Source organism: Xiphophorus couchianus, chromosome 22 (assembly GCF_001444195.1).
Source record: "Xiphophorus couchianus chromosome 22, X_couchianus-1.0, whole genome shotgun sequence".
Taxonomy (NCBI): Eukaryota; Metazoa; Chordata; class Actinopteri; order Cyprinodontiformes; family Poeciliidae; genus Xiphophorus; species Xiphophorus couchianus.
This window is the reverse complement of record NC_040249.1, coordinates 11,192,398-11,211,577: the sequence shown is the minus strand read 5'-3', so window position 1 is coordinate 11,211,577 and position 19,180 is coordinate 11,192,398. Positions and strand designations below refer to the sequence as shown.

The 19,180-nt window shown below is 46.4% G+C and overlaps 1 protein-coding gene across 5 annotated transcripts in view; it reads left to right on the top strand.

The window, feature by feature from the left end:
• The window catches only part of mark1 (MAP/microtubule affinity-regulating kinase 1), a 56,995-nt gene that overhangs the window by 28,445 nt on the left and 9,370 nt on the right, over positions 1-19,180 (top strand). For all 5 annotated transcript variants that reach the window (XM_028006530.1, XM_028006529.1, XM_028006532.1 and 2 more), the window contains exons 4-8: positions 14,540-14,588; positions 16,925-16,990; positions 17,118-17,188; positions 18,297-18,353; positions 18,481-18,717. In XM_028006530.1, the coding sequence (XP_027862331.1) occupies positions 14,540-14,588; positions 16,925-16,990; positions 17,118-17,188; positions 18,297-18,353; positions 18,481-18,717 (480 nt within the window). The remainder of the gene's footprint in view (positions 1-14,539; positions 14,589-16,924; positions 16,991-17,117; positions 17,189-18,296; positions 18,354-18,480; positions 18,718-19,180) is intronic.

Below are 19,180 nucleotides of genomic sequence, written 5' to 3'. Positions count from 1 at the left end.
ATCGAGGAACGACGAGATCCCCTCTGAGCAGTCAGAAGAGGAAAATCACGAGGGATCGCTCATCGACGCCTTCGCTGAGGAACAGTTGGAGCAAGCGGCCAGGGATTGGTCCCCTCGACGGGGTCAGGAGTTCGGGTTTCATCCCCGAGTCCACAGCACGGAAAGGAGGCAGCTGCTGCCACCTACGGAGACTCTAGCGGGCAGCAGCTCCGACGAGGACGGGGAGGAATCGGATGAGGAGCTATGGGACCCCGGCCGCCCTAAAAAGAAGACCCAGAAGTCGGATGTTTGGAGGAGCACCCGAGAGTTGGCCAAAATACCATCAGAGACCATCAGCTTAAGGCTGCAATCCGGGCTCATGATTTACCAGTTTATTGGAGGAATATGGGACCTTGAAGGTGACGGGCTGATTGTGTTCACCAATGATAAATACAAGATCCACAATCGAAAGTTTCGACGCAGCCTTAAAAACCAAGCTGGGAAATACTACCAAAAAGATTCAAAGGTGTTGGAGGCTTCCTGTAGTGAAAAAACTAGGGGAGACGTAGTGATGATGAAGGGCTACAGTCTTCCTTATGGTGCCGTAATCCTGGTCCCAATTGATGTTTACAAGAAAGGAGAGAGTCTGGAGGAATATCGGAAGAAGATGTGGCATGGACTCGAAAGGGGCCTGGTGACCGCCAGCAACGAAAGCATGAGAAGGGTGATGGTGAGCGTGCAGGGACTAAGATCGGCAGATTTGCCAGGGGACACCGCCAGGGCGGTCACAGAGAACGGAGTGGTGAACATAGCCAAGACCAACAGTCATTTCTTTGTGTTCAAAGAGGTGGTGGTGGTGGTTGACCCCCGTATGCATCGACTCCGTACAGAGCAAGGTGTACGAATGGCAACTGAAATGGAGGAACAATGCCGCATCAGCCACCCAGCAAAGGAGATCAAGAAATATCCCTTAAAAATACCCCAGAGTGGAGTTTCAAACACCACCCAGACCGGCACGGCCAAGGTTATGGAGCCACTCAGGATAAAGTTAAGGGAAGCACCAGTCGGGCCAGAGTCCCAGGCCGCAAGATATGTCAAAGAATTCTCATTCGAGGGAAGCAGCAGTGAACTGAGGCAACCCAACACGGACAGAGTCAAGAATGAGCAGCCGACGGTCCAGAGAGAAGTAGGACCGATGAAACCAGCCAAGATTCAACCGCTGAACTCCCCCAGGAGGGAACCTCTTCGACAACAACAGTATGAGGACATCAGCGACTCGGAGGAAGGAGAAGAGCAACAGGAGATCGAACATTCAGAAGAAGAAGAAGAGAGTGATCCCGGCAGCATCTTCTCCGACCCAAAGCAACCACCGACAGGGCATAAGACACTCCGAACAGGACAGCACCGAGGAAAGAAGAAAGAAATAGAAACCTTTGACATCGAGGGTTCTTCTGAGAGACTGGCGAGAGACGTGACCTGGGGCCCCGTACAGGCTAAAGACGGACGGCGTACGTATGTACCAGAGGTCGGTCAGACAGAGTACCAGATTCCAGCAGGATGGGCCAGCAGGCTGGGAGACAAGGTGCTGCTCGAGGTAGAAGCGACAGTCGGGGAGTGGGCTAACATCCTGATGACACCATCCTGCTCTACCCTGACAGCACACTATTCCCTGACCACCAACTTCAGGAACGCATACATGGGAATTATGTATGATGTGATGCTGCGACGACTGAAGAAAGCGGCCTACAAGTACTCCAGGGAGACTCGACAGAAGCTGGACGAGGTGTCGGCTGATGAAGAAGAGCCGCAGGCGACGTCTTCAGAGCCAGGACCACAGATCCCGCGGGGACCACAAGGAGTGTCAGCCCAGCCACCGGCCACTACTACCGGACAAGATGCATACGCAGAACTAAAGAATCTAAGGCTGGTGATTCGTAGTAAAAACGCAGACGAAAATAATGAGGAGTATTTGAAAGATGTCTGGCCAACTGTGCTATCTACCACCAACCACGAAGGGGCCAAAAAGTTGTGGCTGACCAGCGTGACGGCGGACCCGATGGTTGGAACAGAGTCAGCACAGAGCAACTATGAGAGATTAGTGTTGGAGGACATGGACGACGAAGAGTCCCAGGTGAAGAGGGCTAGAGGACGGCTGGACAAAGGAAGCCGGTTGGAACCGCTTTGGCACACACTAAAGCAAACCGTTTCTCCCGCGAGGTATGTGAAGGTACTGCGTGAGGTGACAAAGGGACGAAGAGGAGAGATTGCGTTTGTGAAACTACCAGTGAGAAGCACAACCGTGGCCCAGATGGATGTGGCAGTGCAGGGATTCGACCTGGAGCAGCAGTACTACGAGGACAAAAGGAAGAAGGAGGCTAGCCAACCAGCCAAGCCACCTGGAAGGGTCAACATCAGACAGCCATCCAACTTCCAGAACAGGCCGTTCCCGCAGGGCACACAGCCATCCAACTTCCAGGGCCGGCCGTTTCAACAGGGAGCACCACCATCCAATTTCCAAAACCGGCCGTTCCAGCAGAAACCACCAGCACCAAAAGGAAGACCGACCAACCCGCCGGCTTCACAAAATCAGCCAGGGAAAGGTCAGTTCCTGACGGATGAGGAATATAGGAAATTGAGCCCAGAACAAAGGACGGCCCTCCGTGAGTCCCGTAAAGCCGGGGCCGGAGGGTCACCAAAGTAATGGCGTCCAGGTCGCGGGTCATTTTAGAAAATGCCTACTGGGAAGGGGACGAAATCTACGCCAAAGTGGAGGGAGTACCCTACCTAGTGGACACCGGAGCAGAGGTGTCTATGACCCGCAAAGACCTAGAAACAGCAGGACACCTGAAGGTTCAGTTTGCTAATGGAAAAATAGAAGAAATGCCATACGGGACATGGAAAGGAGTAGTGTGGGTGAAAGGTCCTTACAATCTACTCACAGTAAAAGACTTAGATGAACTCAGTAAAAAGAAAGGCACACATCGCCGACTAGAGCGAAGGCTGACGAGCTTGAAAGCAAGGTTGGTGAAAGTCGGCCCGACCCAAACCGGATCCGGGCAGCAGGACTGGTACAAACCGATTGACATACCAACGGTGACAGAACAGAAGCTCGCAGAGAGTGACTTCTCCCCGGCTGGGAAAGAGAAGCTGCGTGAGATCATCGTTACAGCGCAAGTGGCACGGTTCAAGAACGATTGTGGGGATTTGGGTCCAAAGTTTGTTCATCACATCGAAGGTGGGGTTCATCCACCTGTTCGGCAGTACCCGCTGAATCCGGGAGCAGTCGAGGAGATGGACAAGATAGTGAAGGAGCTGAGCGCCATGGAAATCATCAGAGAGGAGCTCAACCCGATCACCAACAGCCCCATCCAGGCGGTGAAGAAACCTGAATCGGCTGGAGGGGGTTGGAGACCAGTCATCAACTTCAAGGCCCTGAATCGGAGAACAATAGCAAACCGAGCCAGTCTAATCAATCCCCAAGGAGCGCTGAAAACTCTTCGAGTCAAGAAGTTCAAGTCATGCATCGACCTAGCCAATGGATTTTTCTCTCTACGCCTCGCCAGACAATCGCAAGGTAAAACTGCATTCACCCACAAAGGCAAGAGCTATGTGTGGCAAAGGTTACCCCAGGGATACAAGAACTCCCCAAACGTGTTCCAGTCAGCAGTGATGGAAGTACTGGGGGACGTAGGTGCAACTGTGTACATTGATGATGTCTTTATTGCTGATGACACAGAAGAAGAACACCTACAAAGACTACAAAAAGTGGTAGAAAACCTCACCAAGGCAGGCTTGAAGCTAAACCTCAAGAAATGTCAATTTGGACAGTTCCAAGTGAATTATCTGGGTTTCCAAGTCACGTCGGACTTGGGACTCTCAGACGGGTACAGAGAAAAGCTGACGAACATTCAACCACCTCAGTCAGAGAATGACTTACAGAAAATATTAGGACTATGCAACTACGTCCGGGACCACGTACCCAATTATCAGAAGTATGCCAAGCCTTTGTACAAATGCCTGAGAAAGAGTGAGGAGGACGAGAAGGATGGAAAAAGACCCTGGGTTTGGACAGCAGCGAATCAACAGAACCTGGAAGACTTGAGAAAAGCCATTCAAGCAGCTGTGAGACTGGAGCCAAGAAGTTTGTCAGAACGACTGGTAGCAGAGATCAGCTGTGAGAATGACGATGCCATGATCAAAGTAAGTAATGAAAATGGAGGCTTGGTTACCCTGTGGAGTTACACCCTGACTTCTGTTGAGAGGAAATATCCGCAGGAAGAGAAAGAGCTAGCGGTGTTAGCTCGTTACTGGGGTGTGCTGAAGGATCTAGCACAAGGACAACCAGTTAAAGTCATCACACAGAGCCAAGTTCATAAGTATCTAAGAAAAGGTACCGTGGAAAGTACTAAAGCAACTAACACACGGTGGGGAAGATGGGAAGACATCCTGCTGGACCCGGAGATTGAGATTGGGCCAGCACAACCCACCAGTAAGAAGAAACCGCCAGAGACATCTGAGAAGCCAAAACAACCGGAATGGACAATCTACACCGATGGATCCAGAAAGGGGTCCGACCAGTCGGCATACTGGGGATTTATTCTGAAGCAAGACGGCAAGGAAAAATGCCGTCAGAAAGGAAAAGCTCCCGGTAGTGCTCAAGCCGGAGAAGTAACGGCCGTACTGGAAGGATTGCTGGAGCTGGTGAAAAGGAAAATCAAGAATGCCAGGTTAGTAACCGACAGTTACTACTGCGCTCAAGCCCTTAGAGAAGACTTGGCCATTTGGGAAGAAAATGGTTTCGAGACAGCGAAGGGCAAGCCAGTGGCACACAGAGACTTGTGGAAAAAGATTGCTGAGCTAAAACTACAACTGGAAATAGATGTTGAGCATCAAAAAGCACACACGCATGAGGGAGCTCATTGGCGTGGGAATGATGAAGTGGACTGTTATGTCCAGCAAAGAAAGATCGTCTTTGTCGGTACCGAGAAGTGGGACAGCACTCCCAGAGGACGGGAGGTCCCAGAGGAGTACGTGGTTGAGGTCGTGCGGAGCGTGCATGAGGCCCTTGGACATGCAGGCGTACGACCTACCCGTAAGGAGCTGGAGGAGCAGGATCTATGGATCCCGGTGAAACAAGTCCAACGCGTGCTAAGGGACTGTGAAGTATGTGGACAATACAACGCAGGTCGCCGAGGGCAGCGGATGGAGGGGTTATCCATCAAAAGCACGGTCCCCTGGGGTTCAGTCTGCATGGATGTTGCAGGCCCCATGGGGATAACAGGAAGAAGAGGTGAGAAGTACCTCTTAGTGCTGGTGGATTCTATGTCGGGGTTTGTAACTACAAAAGCAGCCAGGAAAGCAAACGGCAACAGTGTTGTCGGCATGCTGGAACAAGTATGCAGTGCCCTGGGAATCCCGAAAGAGCTGCGCACGGATAATGGGACTCATTTCCGTAATTCACAGGTTGACCAATGGTGCCAAAAGTTTGGAGTAATGCGAGTTTACTCTCCACCCTATACCCCACAAGCTAACGGAGTGGTAGAACGAGCCATAGGGTTAGTGAAAAGCTGGATAGCTAAAAATGCTAACACCAACAATTGGAGCACACAGGCGGTGGAAATAGGGCAGGCCCTGAACGACAGAAGCAGAGCCGAGAGGCCCGCCCCTGCAATGGAGCTCAACCAACGGCCGTTCACCACGAAGGAAGTGGGGCGGAGCTCCAGCGACAAAAAGGAGAAGCCGACGCCCAGAGTGCCATTCCGAGAGGGACAGCGCGTGTGGGTCAAAGCAAGAGAGCAACCTGTAAATGCAGCAGTAAAACCCAAGTTTGAGACCACTGACATCGTCAAGCAAGTACTGGATAGGAACACAGTATTGCTGAAAAGAAAAGGGATTCAAGGAGTTGAGCAGCTCAAGCCAGTTCCTGACTAAAGTGAAACAGAAGCCGGTGAAATGGCCAGTGAATCATGTACCATTCCACCCTATATCGGACTGGCCACCGTGAAAGGGGTGGTTATAATTAGAAGAACACCTTCAGGGATTTGGGCAGGACGAGCCCTGAAGAAATTGGATTGGGCTAAAAAGGGAGTCCTGTCGGAGGAGCGAGAGATGCTGATATGGGCAAGAGCTAAAAGTCGCTGTCCGGTTTGTTTAGTAAACAACCCGCTCCCCATCACCTGGGAGGGACCGGGCCGTGAGAAACCCAGGCAACAAGGAGCCACCGCAGAGATACTACAACATCTCCGCGTCTCTCCGGTTACGGTTTTGAACAACACCATCTGTGGGAACTGCCGGGTAGGTTACCTGCCCCGACTTCAGTTGGAGACCCAATGGAGCTGGCAGAATGAAGAACCAAAAAGCTGTTATTGCGTCTGGGATGGGGACGATCTCCACCACTGTTCTACTTGCGAAGACCAGCTGGGGAGAGGAGAACTGACTTTGACAGGTCAGGCTGAGGGATGGCAGGTGACGAGGTTTTACAGCTCGCTGCGATATTACAGAACATATGGACAAGTACAACCAAATCACGGGAGCCCCATACCAATAATATTACCAGGACCTTCAGCTCCCCCAAACACCCCAGAAGAAGCGGATCCATGGGTGTGGAGGAGGGAAGAAGGGCCCCATGATGTCCTGTGGGATTCTGTTCATGCTGCCTGGCCGTATGAAGCTGCCGGAACATCCCTGTCATTTCCACCATTGAACACCAGCCACTCCCCTGTGATCTTCCGGGTACATCGTCCTCACGCGTACCAACCATCAGCTGAGGGGCTAAGTGCACTCCCAGATGATGCCAGAGACCAAGCCATTAATGGGGGTTGGACAGGCCCCTGGGAGCTGACCACATGGTCACATCTGATTTTGGAAGTCATCAATGACTGCACAATTCCTGTGGTGGATTTACCGGACGTGCCAAGGGAAGATGGAGTACGCTGCTCAGATATGTATTACTACACCACTGAGGTGGACGGGTGGGGCAGCAATGCGGTAAGACCTAAGGAAAAGTCTTGCCTGTACTGGATAACAGCGGAGTCCCAGTTTCGGGATGGAGTATTGCAACACCCGGGAGGAGTGGCCCACAGAGCGGGTACGCCCTCCGATCCTAGCACCTCCTGCCAGATTCAGCTGTCAGTGCGCATGATCACCGTCCCCTTTAAAGGAATCTACTCCGTCGGAGCAGCCATCAAAGTGGTGCCAGACGAGCAGAATTACGCCACCGTGTCCTACACCGAACCGGAGCCTCCTAAGAAGAAACCCAAGACCCACGCCTGGCAGAAGCTCGCTTCAGCATTTCCATGGAGGAAGAAGAACCAAGACTAACGGATAAACCGGAAGGGGGAAAACGAGTCGTCAAGTCCCAACGTCAATCAAAACCCACAAGACGGACAGGTACAAAGGTTTTTGTAACTAAAATGTTCAAAGTAGGAGCTGGAGTCTCGTCGGGACTATCAGATAAAGGTCCGTTCCTGAGACTCCCTACTACCTCTATTCTCCTGGATATGCCAAGAGAAGATTTCACTCCTTCCAATCCGCTCACCGAAGCATATTTTCTCAAGTACCTCATATATCTTCGACCCACTGATTTTCAGAACACCAAACAGGTGGGGGAAAGTGAAGAGTACACGTCACCCCCTCCAACGAAGCCACATTTATTCATCCCCACCGCACCGCCTGCTTGGCAAGGACGAGGGTCCAATAACACGGTCCATTATGCATCAATTTCACCTATGAGCCCAAGATCTCTGCCATGGACTTTTAATACAGTGTATCACAGGGTACAGGGGATCGAACTACGGATAAGGTGGGGTCCCCATTACCTTGAACCACTGCAAGGACTGTATTGTGAAATTTCACTTAATGACATGATTATTTGGACCACATCACCAAGTATGGCAAAAACCATAGTAAAGAGGGAAATGAATCCAGAATGTTATATATTTAATAACACCAGGCTTCCATTGAAATTGGAAATAGACAGGGTCTACCCCAATCCACCTCATCAGAGGATTTTCACCCCGTCAACCTGGGGGTACCGCACCAGACTAACTTTGCTTGGGCAACCTTTGTACACCTACATCTCAGTACCCGCCCCAATAGGGTACAATCACGAATCTTGGTATGACCAGGCGTTGAAAAACGGCACCGCCCAAGGCCCGTTTCCTCGGCCGCACTATTGGAGGGTGTTCCACTGGAAGTGGGTGTGGAGAGGGTTGGAGCCCGACTTACCCTACCCCTCTCCTATATTTACAGCCTTGCAACAGAGAAGAGCCACCAGACGGGTTGCGAAGAACCCTGCTCACCAAGGCTGCATCAAGGCTTTAAGAAAAATTTGTACAACGCCTGATGCACCGGATCCCAGAGAATCACTAATCTGGCCAGGATGGATGCCATCGGCATGAGGCGCAAGCCTACAGACCAGGGTTGGCTGGACTCAACATCGGATTCGGACAGCTCTAACGACACTGACGACGACTCGGACACCTCTAACGAACCTTTGCTACGGAAAACGACTACGATAACAGGAAAATCCCTTTGCCTGAAAGGGCTGCTGACGCTTCTTGCTCTGCTATTTGCTGCTGCTGTTCTCGCTACGATCTTCTACTTCATCGGAGTTGGACCGTGGTACCTTACGCATACAAAGGTCACTTATGGACATTCCAAGTATGCCACCTTCAACTGCTGGAATACAAGCACCACGGCTATTTTTATGCCATGGGACAACGAAACTTCTGCCCAGAATCGAACCGCATTATTCGCCAAAGACAACGGCAAAAAGTATGTGGAACGCCGAGCCTACAAATTGAACGACTCCTCCCTAGACGACCTCTTGAATCGGACCTGGGAGATCTACGCCTATGACTTCCTCGACACCGGAGCGCTCTGCTGGATACGGGTTCTACAGCGCCAGGAGCGACGGACCGTGAGATGCAATTGGATTCATCCGGATCGAGGCTTTCCACAATGGCATTGCAATATGGCCTGTCGGTCGCTACTACTTTTACCTGAACAGGGATACTGGGATACCGAAGTTATATACCCGGCCCCGCACAGGTCCTCAGGCTGTCGAACCTGGCTCCCACGAGGGGAGTTTTGGGGAGACTATCACCTAAATTGCAGAGAAGATGCCAACATCACAGAGCGAGCGCGGATCAACAGAACCTCCCGAAACGACTTTCGTGACTGGGTCACGAGGCCGCCCCCCAACAATAGTTTGGCTAATATTACGGCTTTCCTGATTCGACAAGGTCCGACACGGTTTATGTACCAAGCTGACCAACAACATTGTTATACGCACCACTTTAGGTGGTTGAATGCCTGCCTCTGGAATAAGTTCGTCAAATGCAGGGGCCAAAATTACATTGTAACAGCTGTAGAAGAATACTGGACGGATTTATGGCATTCTGTACGCACAGTACGTACAGAAATTGAAGTCTGGCTGAATAACACATTCCCATGGACATATATAGCAACGGACCAAACGTTCTTTGTGGGAGACTTCCCAGAGGGGGCGGTTCGCTCTCCTGCTGGATTAGAGGAGCTACACATTGCCAACTTGCGTACCCAACGCCTTCCAACTCCTGAAGATCTTCTTCATGCTCCTAAGGGTGATTTTGCAAAGATTGATAAGTGTGTCGCCAAGAGGATTTTTGACAGCCTCAACGATACTTATTGGAGGAACACCCTATCTTCACCACGATGTGACCTCTTACAAGAAAGCCATACTTTATTTTCCGTATGGAAGTATCACTGCCCTGATCCCGAAACCCTTCCTACCGCTAAATGGGCTCTACAAGCCTGCTATGAGGATTATTATCGAGATTGCGAATGGGAATGGTGGGGACTCCAACAGGAAGAACTTCAAGCCTGGGTTATACCATGTCTTAGTGAGTCCACCAATTATTGGATCAAGTACCAGTACCTCGCCACAGTTTATTCTAAGGACCGCGCGATTTGGCCTGGAATTTTTTGGAGACCTGAAAACTACGTCAACCCGAGACCCTGGCGCATGACTTGTAAAAACAACACACGACAAGTCCTTGAATGTGTCATCAGTTTGGCCAGAAGACCCTGCCACGAGGTCCGAGGTTGGGAAAGCTACTGCAAACAACATTATGCCAACGAGTATGACACTCACTCTTCTGAAGTTACTTGGCGCAAAATCAATGGTACTTGGCGGAGGGCCATAGTGAGCGGACGGACCTGCACCGACGCAATTCTGGGATACCATCTCCAGAAGCGCAAGAGCATTCTGGGTCTCCCTGTTCCGTTCATCCCAAATCCCCTGGTGGCCATCGCCGAAGGACATGCTTTCCGCAAGAATCTGTGTGATGGGCACACAGACCCAGGGTTTGATTGGGTCGGGCCTAACCTTTTGTATTCCAATCTCACCTGCGAAATCTCCAAGGAAATTTGGGAAAAATGTGGAAAAGGGTCTGACCAACATGATTGTTACTGGTTCGAGACGTTGGGATCAGCTATCGTGACCACCCTTACCGACGTCGTGGAAGGCGTTGCTAACATTGTAGAGGGAGGCCTCCACATCGTCGGACAGTGGCTGCTAGATGCTCTGAGCCTGCTGTGGCCATACATCTTGGGCCTACTGGGCGTGGCCGTGGCTTTAATCGTTGGCAAAATCGTCCTGGAGGTGTGGCTGAAAGCACTTTGTCGTTGCAAAAAGAGGGAGTACCAGCCCCTCCCCCCGAAGGAGGAGCCTGCTTCTGCATAAAAGACAGCTGCCGTGTGCCTGCGAGCCATTCAATCCTCGCTGCAGCTGCCGACAACATCGGAACCAAAAGAACCACCATCGGACATCATGGCATCTAACTCTTCAACCAACACATCGAACCCCAACTCACTTTTTGCTCCAATTCAAGTGAGTACCCTTGAGCACTTAGGGGTTACCCTGGCCTGGGTACTCTACTGCCACACTGGTTCCTGGCCCAGGGGACATCCTATGAGGATCTTCGTTGCGCTACAAGGATATGTCAAGCTTATCCTACGACCCATCATCCTCCAGAAATGGGGATTAGCTTCATCCCTCTTCGCTTGTTACCTGATGGGCCGTACCCGCATCAACTGGCGCAGGGGCGTTGTGGTCTGCCTATGGCTCGTCACCGACACCACAGCCCTGATACTGGAGTTGGTCTTTGGGGGTCGTCAAGCCACTCGAACCGCCCCACTTAAGATCCTCACAGCTATTCTAGAAGGGCTCTTCGCAGTATCTATCCTCGTCTACTTAGCGCGCCAAGCCTTATCCATCAAAGGTCGGAGCAGGCGCATATGGCTACAAAAGTGGATGGTTCTGGCTCTTTGGGCAACGGTTTGGGGGATCTTGGTGGTCCTCTACTGGCTTCAGGAAACCTCAGACCTAGCCATCGTTGTATGGATGATGACCTATGCTGCAATATTCCATGATTCCGCTCATGTCTATGATAGGGGCGAACCAGCTCCAGATCATGACATTCCGGTTCCTGTGATTAATTCTCCCTGGCTGGCAGCCCAAGCAGGCACACGAGCTTAAACCAGCTACACTCTCCGCTTTCGCTTTTGCATATTTGTTGTGTTATTGTTAATCCGAAACCCCTAATCGTGAAGTTACCTAGGTTGCTGTTTCTTCTCAGGCACCAACCCGCTGTGTGGGATGTGGGATCGCCGCAGAGTCCTATGGATTCATATGGGTTGCATCGTCCTCCCGCTGGTGTCACCGTTGCGTGAGCAGCCGTATCACCGATGTAACGGCAATTCTCTGCGCCACAGGGCAAGGAGATTTGCCTTACATAGCGGCCTCCACATCTCGATCCCTGGAACGGGTGCACAAAATAGTGTGGACCTCTGCCTTTGGCCAAGAAGACGACGACCTTATAACATCTCCAATGCACACGGGACTCCTGCTGCCCGTGATCCAGAAATTATGGGAGCACCAGCTTACTCGACAATGCCTGCCAACTCTACACCTTCTCGATGGACGAGTTGTGGCAGTGGGCGAGTACCTTCCACCAGCGTGTCCCGTGTCGCCGGATATGTTTATCGATGTCGGATGCCAAACCAGCAGTGCGACTCACAGAAAAGGTACCCAAACTGAGATTCTCAGTTCATCTCACCAAGCGTGCCAGACAGAAGACACCCTCTTCGTGTCATCTCCTTCACCGGATCCGCCTTCAACCGATATGGATTTTCAGGATCTGCTGACTGAGTTGGAGGGATTCTGTGACAACCCACCGACACTGCCAGACTCTGAGATGGATCTGTCTTCGCTTCTGCAATTTTCCCTGGAGGACATTAGCCCTCCTGGATCAGCAGGATCTCCACTTCCTCCACAGTTGGACGCCGAGTGCTGGATTTCTCCGCCGTCCAATCTGACGGAGTATGAGGTTGTGGATACCTGGACACCATCATCATCTCCGGTTGCCTGCTACGAACAGGACATCTTGACTGCTGATTGCGGTGATGGACTTGACCTCTTTTGACTTCGGACTTTGTGTTTTCTGCGATGCACCGTCCGATCTCAAGGAGGGGGTGTCAAGAAAACTGGTATGAGGTTTGAGATCTATCCAGGTACACACAGAAAAAGGTGCATGAATGCCTGAAGGAAATAAAGCAATCTTGTGTTTTGATTTATAATAATTGAGTGTTTTGATAATGATTAAGTTGAACATGGATGAATACAATAGGTAAAATGACTGTATGTAAGTAATCACTGAATGATTCTGAAGTGTACGAATCATGATTTGTAATAACATGACAACAATGAAATAATTAAGGTTTGATGATTTATAATAAGTGAAAGAGGTGATTAATGCTTATGATTAATGCTTAATGGAAATCAGCACATAGTTTTTAATATTTGACTGTGTCGGCTCTGAACTGTTTGAGAAACTGAGTCAAAATCGAGCCAGCTTCTGAAGAATAGCTTTTTCTTGTTGTTCATGCTGATAGCTTATGTGTGAAAATAACATCTTGCTTAACTACACTTGTTTTATGCAAGTATTTGTCCTGGCAATGCCAAGTTCAAGTAGAAAAGGCTGTTTTACAAAAGTGGCAGTTGAAAAACAGCATGAAGAAGACTAAACAACTGTTTTGAGATTGATATTTGAAACATTTCTGTCCACTACAAGAACCATTGGTATAAAATATACTAAGAATAAAGCACAACATAAATCCTTCAAAGATCCTATATGGTAGAAACAGGTGATTTGTGGTATTTAAAGGGATTAAGCTGCAATGTATAAGGTAGAATGCTAATAAAAATATATAAACAATATCAGTTCAGGATTAAATAAATCCTAGCCCCCATATCTACTGAAAGGATGTTTTTTGTAATGATGAAGAATATGCAGTCTTGTGTCATAGTTTATATTAGATCTGTGACATTGACGAATACTCCACAACAGACTTTGAACAAAAACAGCCAATACTTGGTTGTTGGGCTATCAGAACAATATATGAACCTTTAATCTCTCTGCTGCAGCTTCTTGTGCAATATTTTGAATCCATGAGGTTAAAGGTGTCACAAAGAAGCAAGTAGAGGCAGAGAACAGGAGAAAGATTTAGTGCAACAGATGTTTTTTTTTGTTTTGTAATAAGTGAGACTGTGGCTGGAAGTTCTGCAGAGCTGGGCCTGCTCACACTGGTATAATAGCTCTTTTTGATGACCTAGAAACACACACTACCTTGGACATTACATAATACCCAAATTGTCATTAAGAACGTTACTAGCATTCATTGCTTTTTACAAATATAACTCCACCTCATACAAGTCAGAGATTAATAGCTTCACAAAGCAAAGATTAATGTGATTTCCTCCATATAATATGAAAAAACTCAGTCAGATGGGATTTTTAAAAAACATTTTGGCCAAGTCAGCAAAGACCAAAATCTTTGTTGTCTCAGGTGGCCGAACTCTTCTTTAGGTGCAAATCCCTATCTAGTCGCTACTGAAATCCGACACTTGAGCAAACGTCAAGTTGGAAATAACAGAATGTAAATGATTCAACAGCACCTCTGCGTGGCTGCAGGAGCTCAGCCGACATAAAACAGTCACACAAAGAGATGCAGTTTTTCCAACAGAAGATCCAACTGATTATTTACTCGCCTGAAAGCACGGGCTGCTCTGAGAAAATACAAGAAAAGCCACGTGTGTGATTTAAAAGAGACTGAATATAACCGCTCTGGAATCTCAAACTCAAAGCCTGTAAGGTTTTACAGCTGTTACGCAGCGGCATGTCTGCGCTGCTGCTCCGCAGATGCTGGCAGTGTGTGAATGGCTGCAGTCCTGGCCACATGGTCGCCTCATTCCCCTGCAGCCTGTCAGTGGAGTTGTAATTCTGCACCTTGTCTGTACTGGGCAGGGTTTAATACATCATGGCATCAGTCATATTGCTTTTCACAGCATAGTAGAGCTGTGATCCTCATGTCCTCTGCCAGTGTGACCACATTTAAGACACTTTAAAATTTTTCAAAACAACTTGTAGTTCCATTAATATGCAGCAGGTTTTATTGCCAATGAAGACATCTGATGTTGTTCTGGATGGACTAATGTTGTTCCTCTGTGTCTCCACAGCTTTTCAGGGAAGTCAGAATAATGAAGCTACTGAATCATCCTAATATAGGTGAGTGAACATGCTGATGAATCAGTCTGATGAATCTGTTAACCGGCAGAAGCAAGACTGTTGAACTAGCTTAACCTCTGCAACTCACTGAAGAAATAAATGAACTAATTAGATCTAACCCATTTGTGATTTTAATTCCCAGATTGTTATTATGTGTTCACTCTCTAATCAGGGTTTGTTCAGGGTCTTAGTCTTTGGTCTGAATATAATCATGTGAATTGTTGGACCTTAAATACGTCCAGATTTCCTGTAGTATCTTTCTGAAATTGCTTCTTTATTAAATTATTTTCTTAAATTAATTAGATGCTCTAACAATTTCTTTGAGAAATGCATTTGCAACGTTGTTTAGTTGAAATTGAGCCTTTACTTTAACTACTGGACATTTATTCTTCCTGCAAGAATTAATTTTGCTGCTTAATATTACTTTTTATAGTTTTGTTAAGATTGAGACAAAATGAGAACATTGTGTTCTTGTTATTATTATTAACAGTTATATTTTTTGTAATTTATGCAAGTGCCTTAAACTTAAATCTTTTCAAAGATTAAAAGGTCCTGTAGTCATACAGGTAAAAGCCAGTAAATTAGAATATTTTGAAAAACTTGATTTATTTCAGTAATTGCATTCAAAAGGTGTAACTTGTACATCATATTTATTCATTGCACACAGACTGATGCATTCAAATGTTTATTTCATTTAATTTTGATGATTTGAAGTGGCAACAAATGAAAATCCAAAATTCCGTGTGTCACAAAATTAGAATATTACTTAAGGCTAATACAAAAAAGGGATTATTTAGAAATGTTGGCCAACTGAAAAGTATGAAAATGAAAAATATGAGCATGTACAATACTCAATACTTGGTTGGAGCTCCTTTTGCCTCAATTACTGCATTAATGCGGCGTGGCATGGAGTCGATGAGTTTCTGGCACTGCTCAGGTGTTATGAGAGCCCAGGTTGCTCTGATAGTGGCCTTCAACTCTTCTGCGTTTTTGGGTCTGGCATTCTGCATCTTCCTTTTCACAATACCCCACAGATTTTCTATGGGGCTAAGGTCAGGGGAGTTGGCTGGCCAATTTAGAACAGAAATACCATGGTCCGTAAACCAGGCACGGGTAGATTTTGCGCTGTGTGCAGGCGCCAAGTCCTGTTGGAACCTGAAATCTCCATCTCCATAGAGCAGGTCAGCAGCAGGAAGCATGAAGTGCTCTAAAACTTGCTGGTAGACGGCTGCGTTGACCCTGGAACTCAGGAAACAGAGTGGACCGACACCAGCAGATGACATGGCACCCCAAACCATCACTGATGGTGGAAACTTTACACTAGACTTCAGGCAATGTGGATCCTGTGCCTCTCCTGTCTTCCTCCAGACTCTGGGACCTCGATTTCCAAAGGAAATGCAAAATTTGCTTTCGTCAGAAAACATGACCCAGGTGAGACGCTTTTCGCGCTGTTTCTTGGTCAACAGTGGCTTGACACGAGGTATGCGGCAGTTGAAACCCATGTCTTTCAAGCGTCTCTTGGTGGTGGATCTTGAAGCACTGACTCCAGCAGCTGTCCACTCCTTGTGAATCTCCCCCACATTTTTGAATGGGTTTTTTTTCACAATCTTGACTAGGGCGCGGTGATCCCTATCGCTTGTACACTTTTTCTGACCACAGTTTTTCCTTCCCTTTGCCTCTCTATTAATGTGTTTGGACACATAGCTCTGAGAACAGCCAGCCTCTTCAGCAATAACCTTTTGTGTCTTTCCCTCCTTGTGCAATGTGTCGATGGTCGCCTTTTGGACAGCTGTCAAATCTGAAGTCTTTCCCATGTTTGTGTAGGCTTCAGAACTGGACTGAGAGACCATTTAAAGCCCTTTGCAGGTGTTTTGAGTTAATCAGCTGATTAGTTTGTGGCACCAGGTGTCTTCAAAATTTAACCCTTACACAATATTCTAATTTTGTGACGCACGGAATTTTGGATTTTCATTTGTTGCCACTTCAAATCATCAAAATTAAATGAAATAAACATTTGAATGCATCAGTCTGTGTGCAATGAATAAATATGATGTACAAGTTACACCTTTTGAATGCAATTACTGAAATAAATCAAGTTTTTCAAAATATTCTAATTTACTGGCTTTTACCTGTACATTTAACTAAAACTTGCAGAAACCTCAAATACCTTGAAATACAAAAAAAAAAAAAAAAGAAGCTACATGCTACCTGTTCAGTGTCTTTTTGTAATACAGATCTGTTTTGTCTCTTAAAACGACAGGTTCCCTTTGTAAAGTCCAACTATGAACTTCATTTAACTCCTTATTTTTTACTTAATGCTTTCCTTTTTTCTGCAGTAAAATTGTTTGAGGTGATTGAAACAGAAAAGACACTTTATTTGGTGATGGAGTATGCCAGTGGAGGTGAGTTAGGCCTCAATTCATGTTCATTAACTATATTATTTATTTACTTTACATGCATGATTTTAAGTCCCTGAAAGTCTAGGAGGTTCTTACAAATGTATACCCCTTGTGTTTGTTCTTGTTACAGGAGAGGTATTTGACTACCTGGTGGCTCATGGCAGGATGAAGGAGAAGGAGGCCAGGGCCAAGTTTAGGCAGGTGAGTCACCAGTGTTGCAGCACTTCAGGCCTCATTACTTTATTGTTTTCTGGAGAAAGACTGCATAGACCAAAATCCCGCTTTGTCACTGACTGCAGAGGGAAGGTGGAGCACACACAGCTTCTTCTGAGAAAGCCTGCATCCCTGTAGTCTCTGCTGACCCCTAGTGGTGCCTAATGTGCATCAATATTACATCAGTTTTTACATTGTCATCGTTGCTTTTGATATGGCTACCTATACTGAAAAAAAAAAGGATTTCTGTTTTATTTGTTGTAATTTACGGCAACAGTGTCTTGATAAAAGGACTGAAGGGAATATCTGTGCACCAGATCAAAAGCCTAAAGGTTTAAAGTCTTCACATGTTTACAGGTGTTCACAGCTGGGTGATGTTTGTCAGGGAATGGGATGATTTATGTTTGATTGATGTTTTTGACATTCTAGAATATGAATCTTCCTGGCCTCCTCAAATAACAGCATAAATGTAGATTTGTCAAAAGACGTCTTTTAGCTCAGAAACTCTTAAATTTGTGGCTGTTGTTGACATACTTCTCCTTTCCTTTCAAAAGTAAAATAAAATGATGGCCTTATTGTAAATCAGTAATTTGGGGAAACTATTGAAATGATTTACATATAATATATTTGTTCAATAAAATATTTTCTTAAAATGATTAATGCCATCCTCTTTTTTTTTGGAGGCATGTATGAATATTTTGACCTTTGCAATATTCTAGATTGGGCTTTAATTATATGATAAAATAAAATAAAAATCATAATTATTAAAAATGAATTTTTGACAAACAGAATTGGCAGTAGTTGACAAATTATGAAGAAAATTACTAATGACCTCCTACACAGTAGTGCCTTTTAATGCTTTTTAAGAATAACAATACTGAGCTCCCTCCACATGGCAGAAACAGTCTGTCTCTCTGCATGAACTGAAAACAGAGAATTGGGACAATAAAAAGGTGATGGAGGAGGTGAAATGTAGCTTTTCCTTATTACCAGTTGGATTTTTACAAATTTGTTTTTGCTTCCTTTCATTTCATTCAAGTTTCTTTTCTGGTCTGGTATTTAATGCAGTGAAATGTGGTGCATTTTTGTGTTTCAGATTGTGTCTGCAGTGCAGTATTGCCATCAGAGAAGAATAGTACACAGGGATCTAAAGGTGAGAATCTCAAGTTATGACATATTTAAATTCTCTTGTCTTGTTCTCATATTTTAGCAGTTCATCCTGATAAAAGCTTCAGAAATCAGTGTATTTTTTACATTGCTATCTTCTGTCCTTCCATCAGGCTGAGAATTTATTGCTGGATGCTGATATGAACATCAAGATAGCAGACTTTGGCTTCAGCAACGAGTTCACTGTGGGCAGCAAACTGGACACTTTCTGTGGCTCTCCACCGTATGCAGCTCCTGAACTCTTTCAGGGAAAAAAATATGATGGTCCTGAAGTGGACGTCTGGAGTCTTGGTGTTATCCTCTACACACTGGTCAGCGGATCACTGCCTTTTGACGGACAGAACCTAAAGGTGGGCCTTTTTTTTCTGGAAAGCATTTCATAGTCCCACAGACAGAGGGGTGGAAATCCTCTCTAGAAAGTTTTCTTGCTTTAAAGCTTAACAACTAAAAAAATATGGATACAAGGAAAAACATAGCTAGTACCAGGGTACACTCTGGTTGTTAATTTGAATTCAGCTTCCCTCTATTTAGATTTTTACCATGATTAGTCAAATTGGGATTAGATTATGTGAAAATGGTTAAAAAGGAATAGAAGCTAATTAAAAAAATGTTTGCTAAGGTCACAAATAAAATGAAGAGGACATTCATTTTCAATTTCACACTGATTTAAAAAGAGAAAAAAAATATTACCCATGACCAGTAACTTGAGGTATTTTCATACTTTTACTTTTATTTTCCTAATTTAATATGCAATTGATTCTATAAATGCTCTATAGGTTTTATTAAGAAAATGTTCAAATTTGAGCTCTTTAG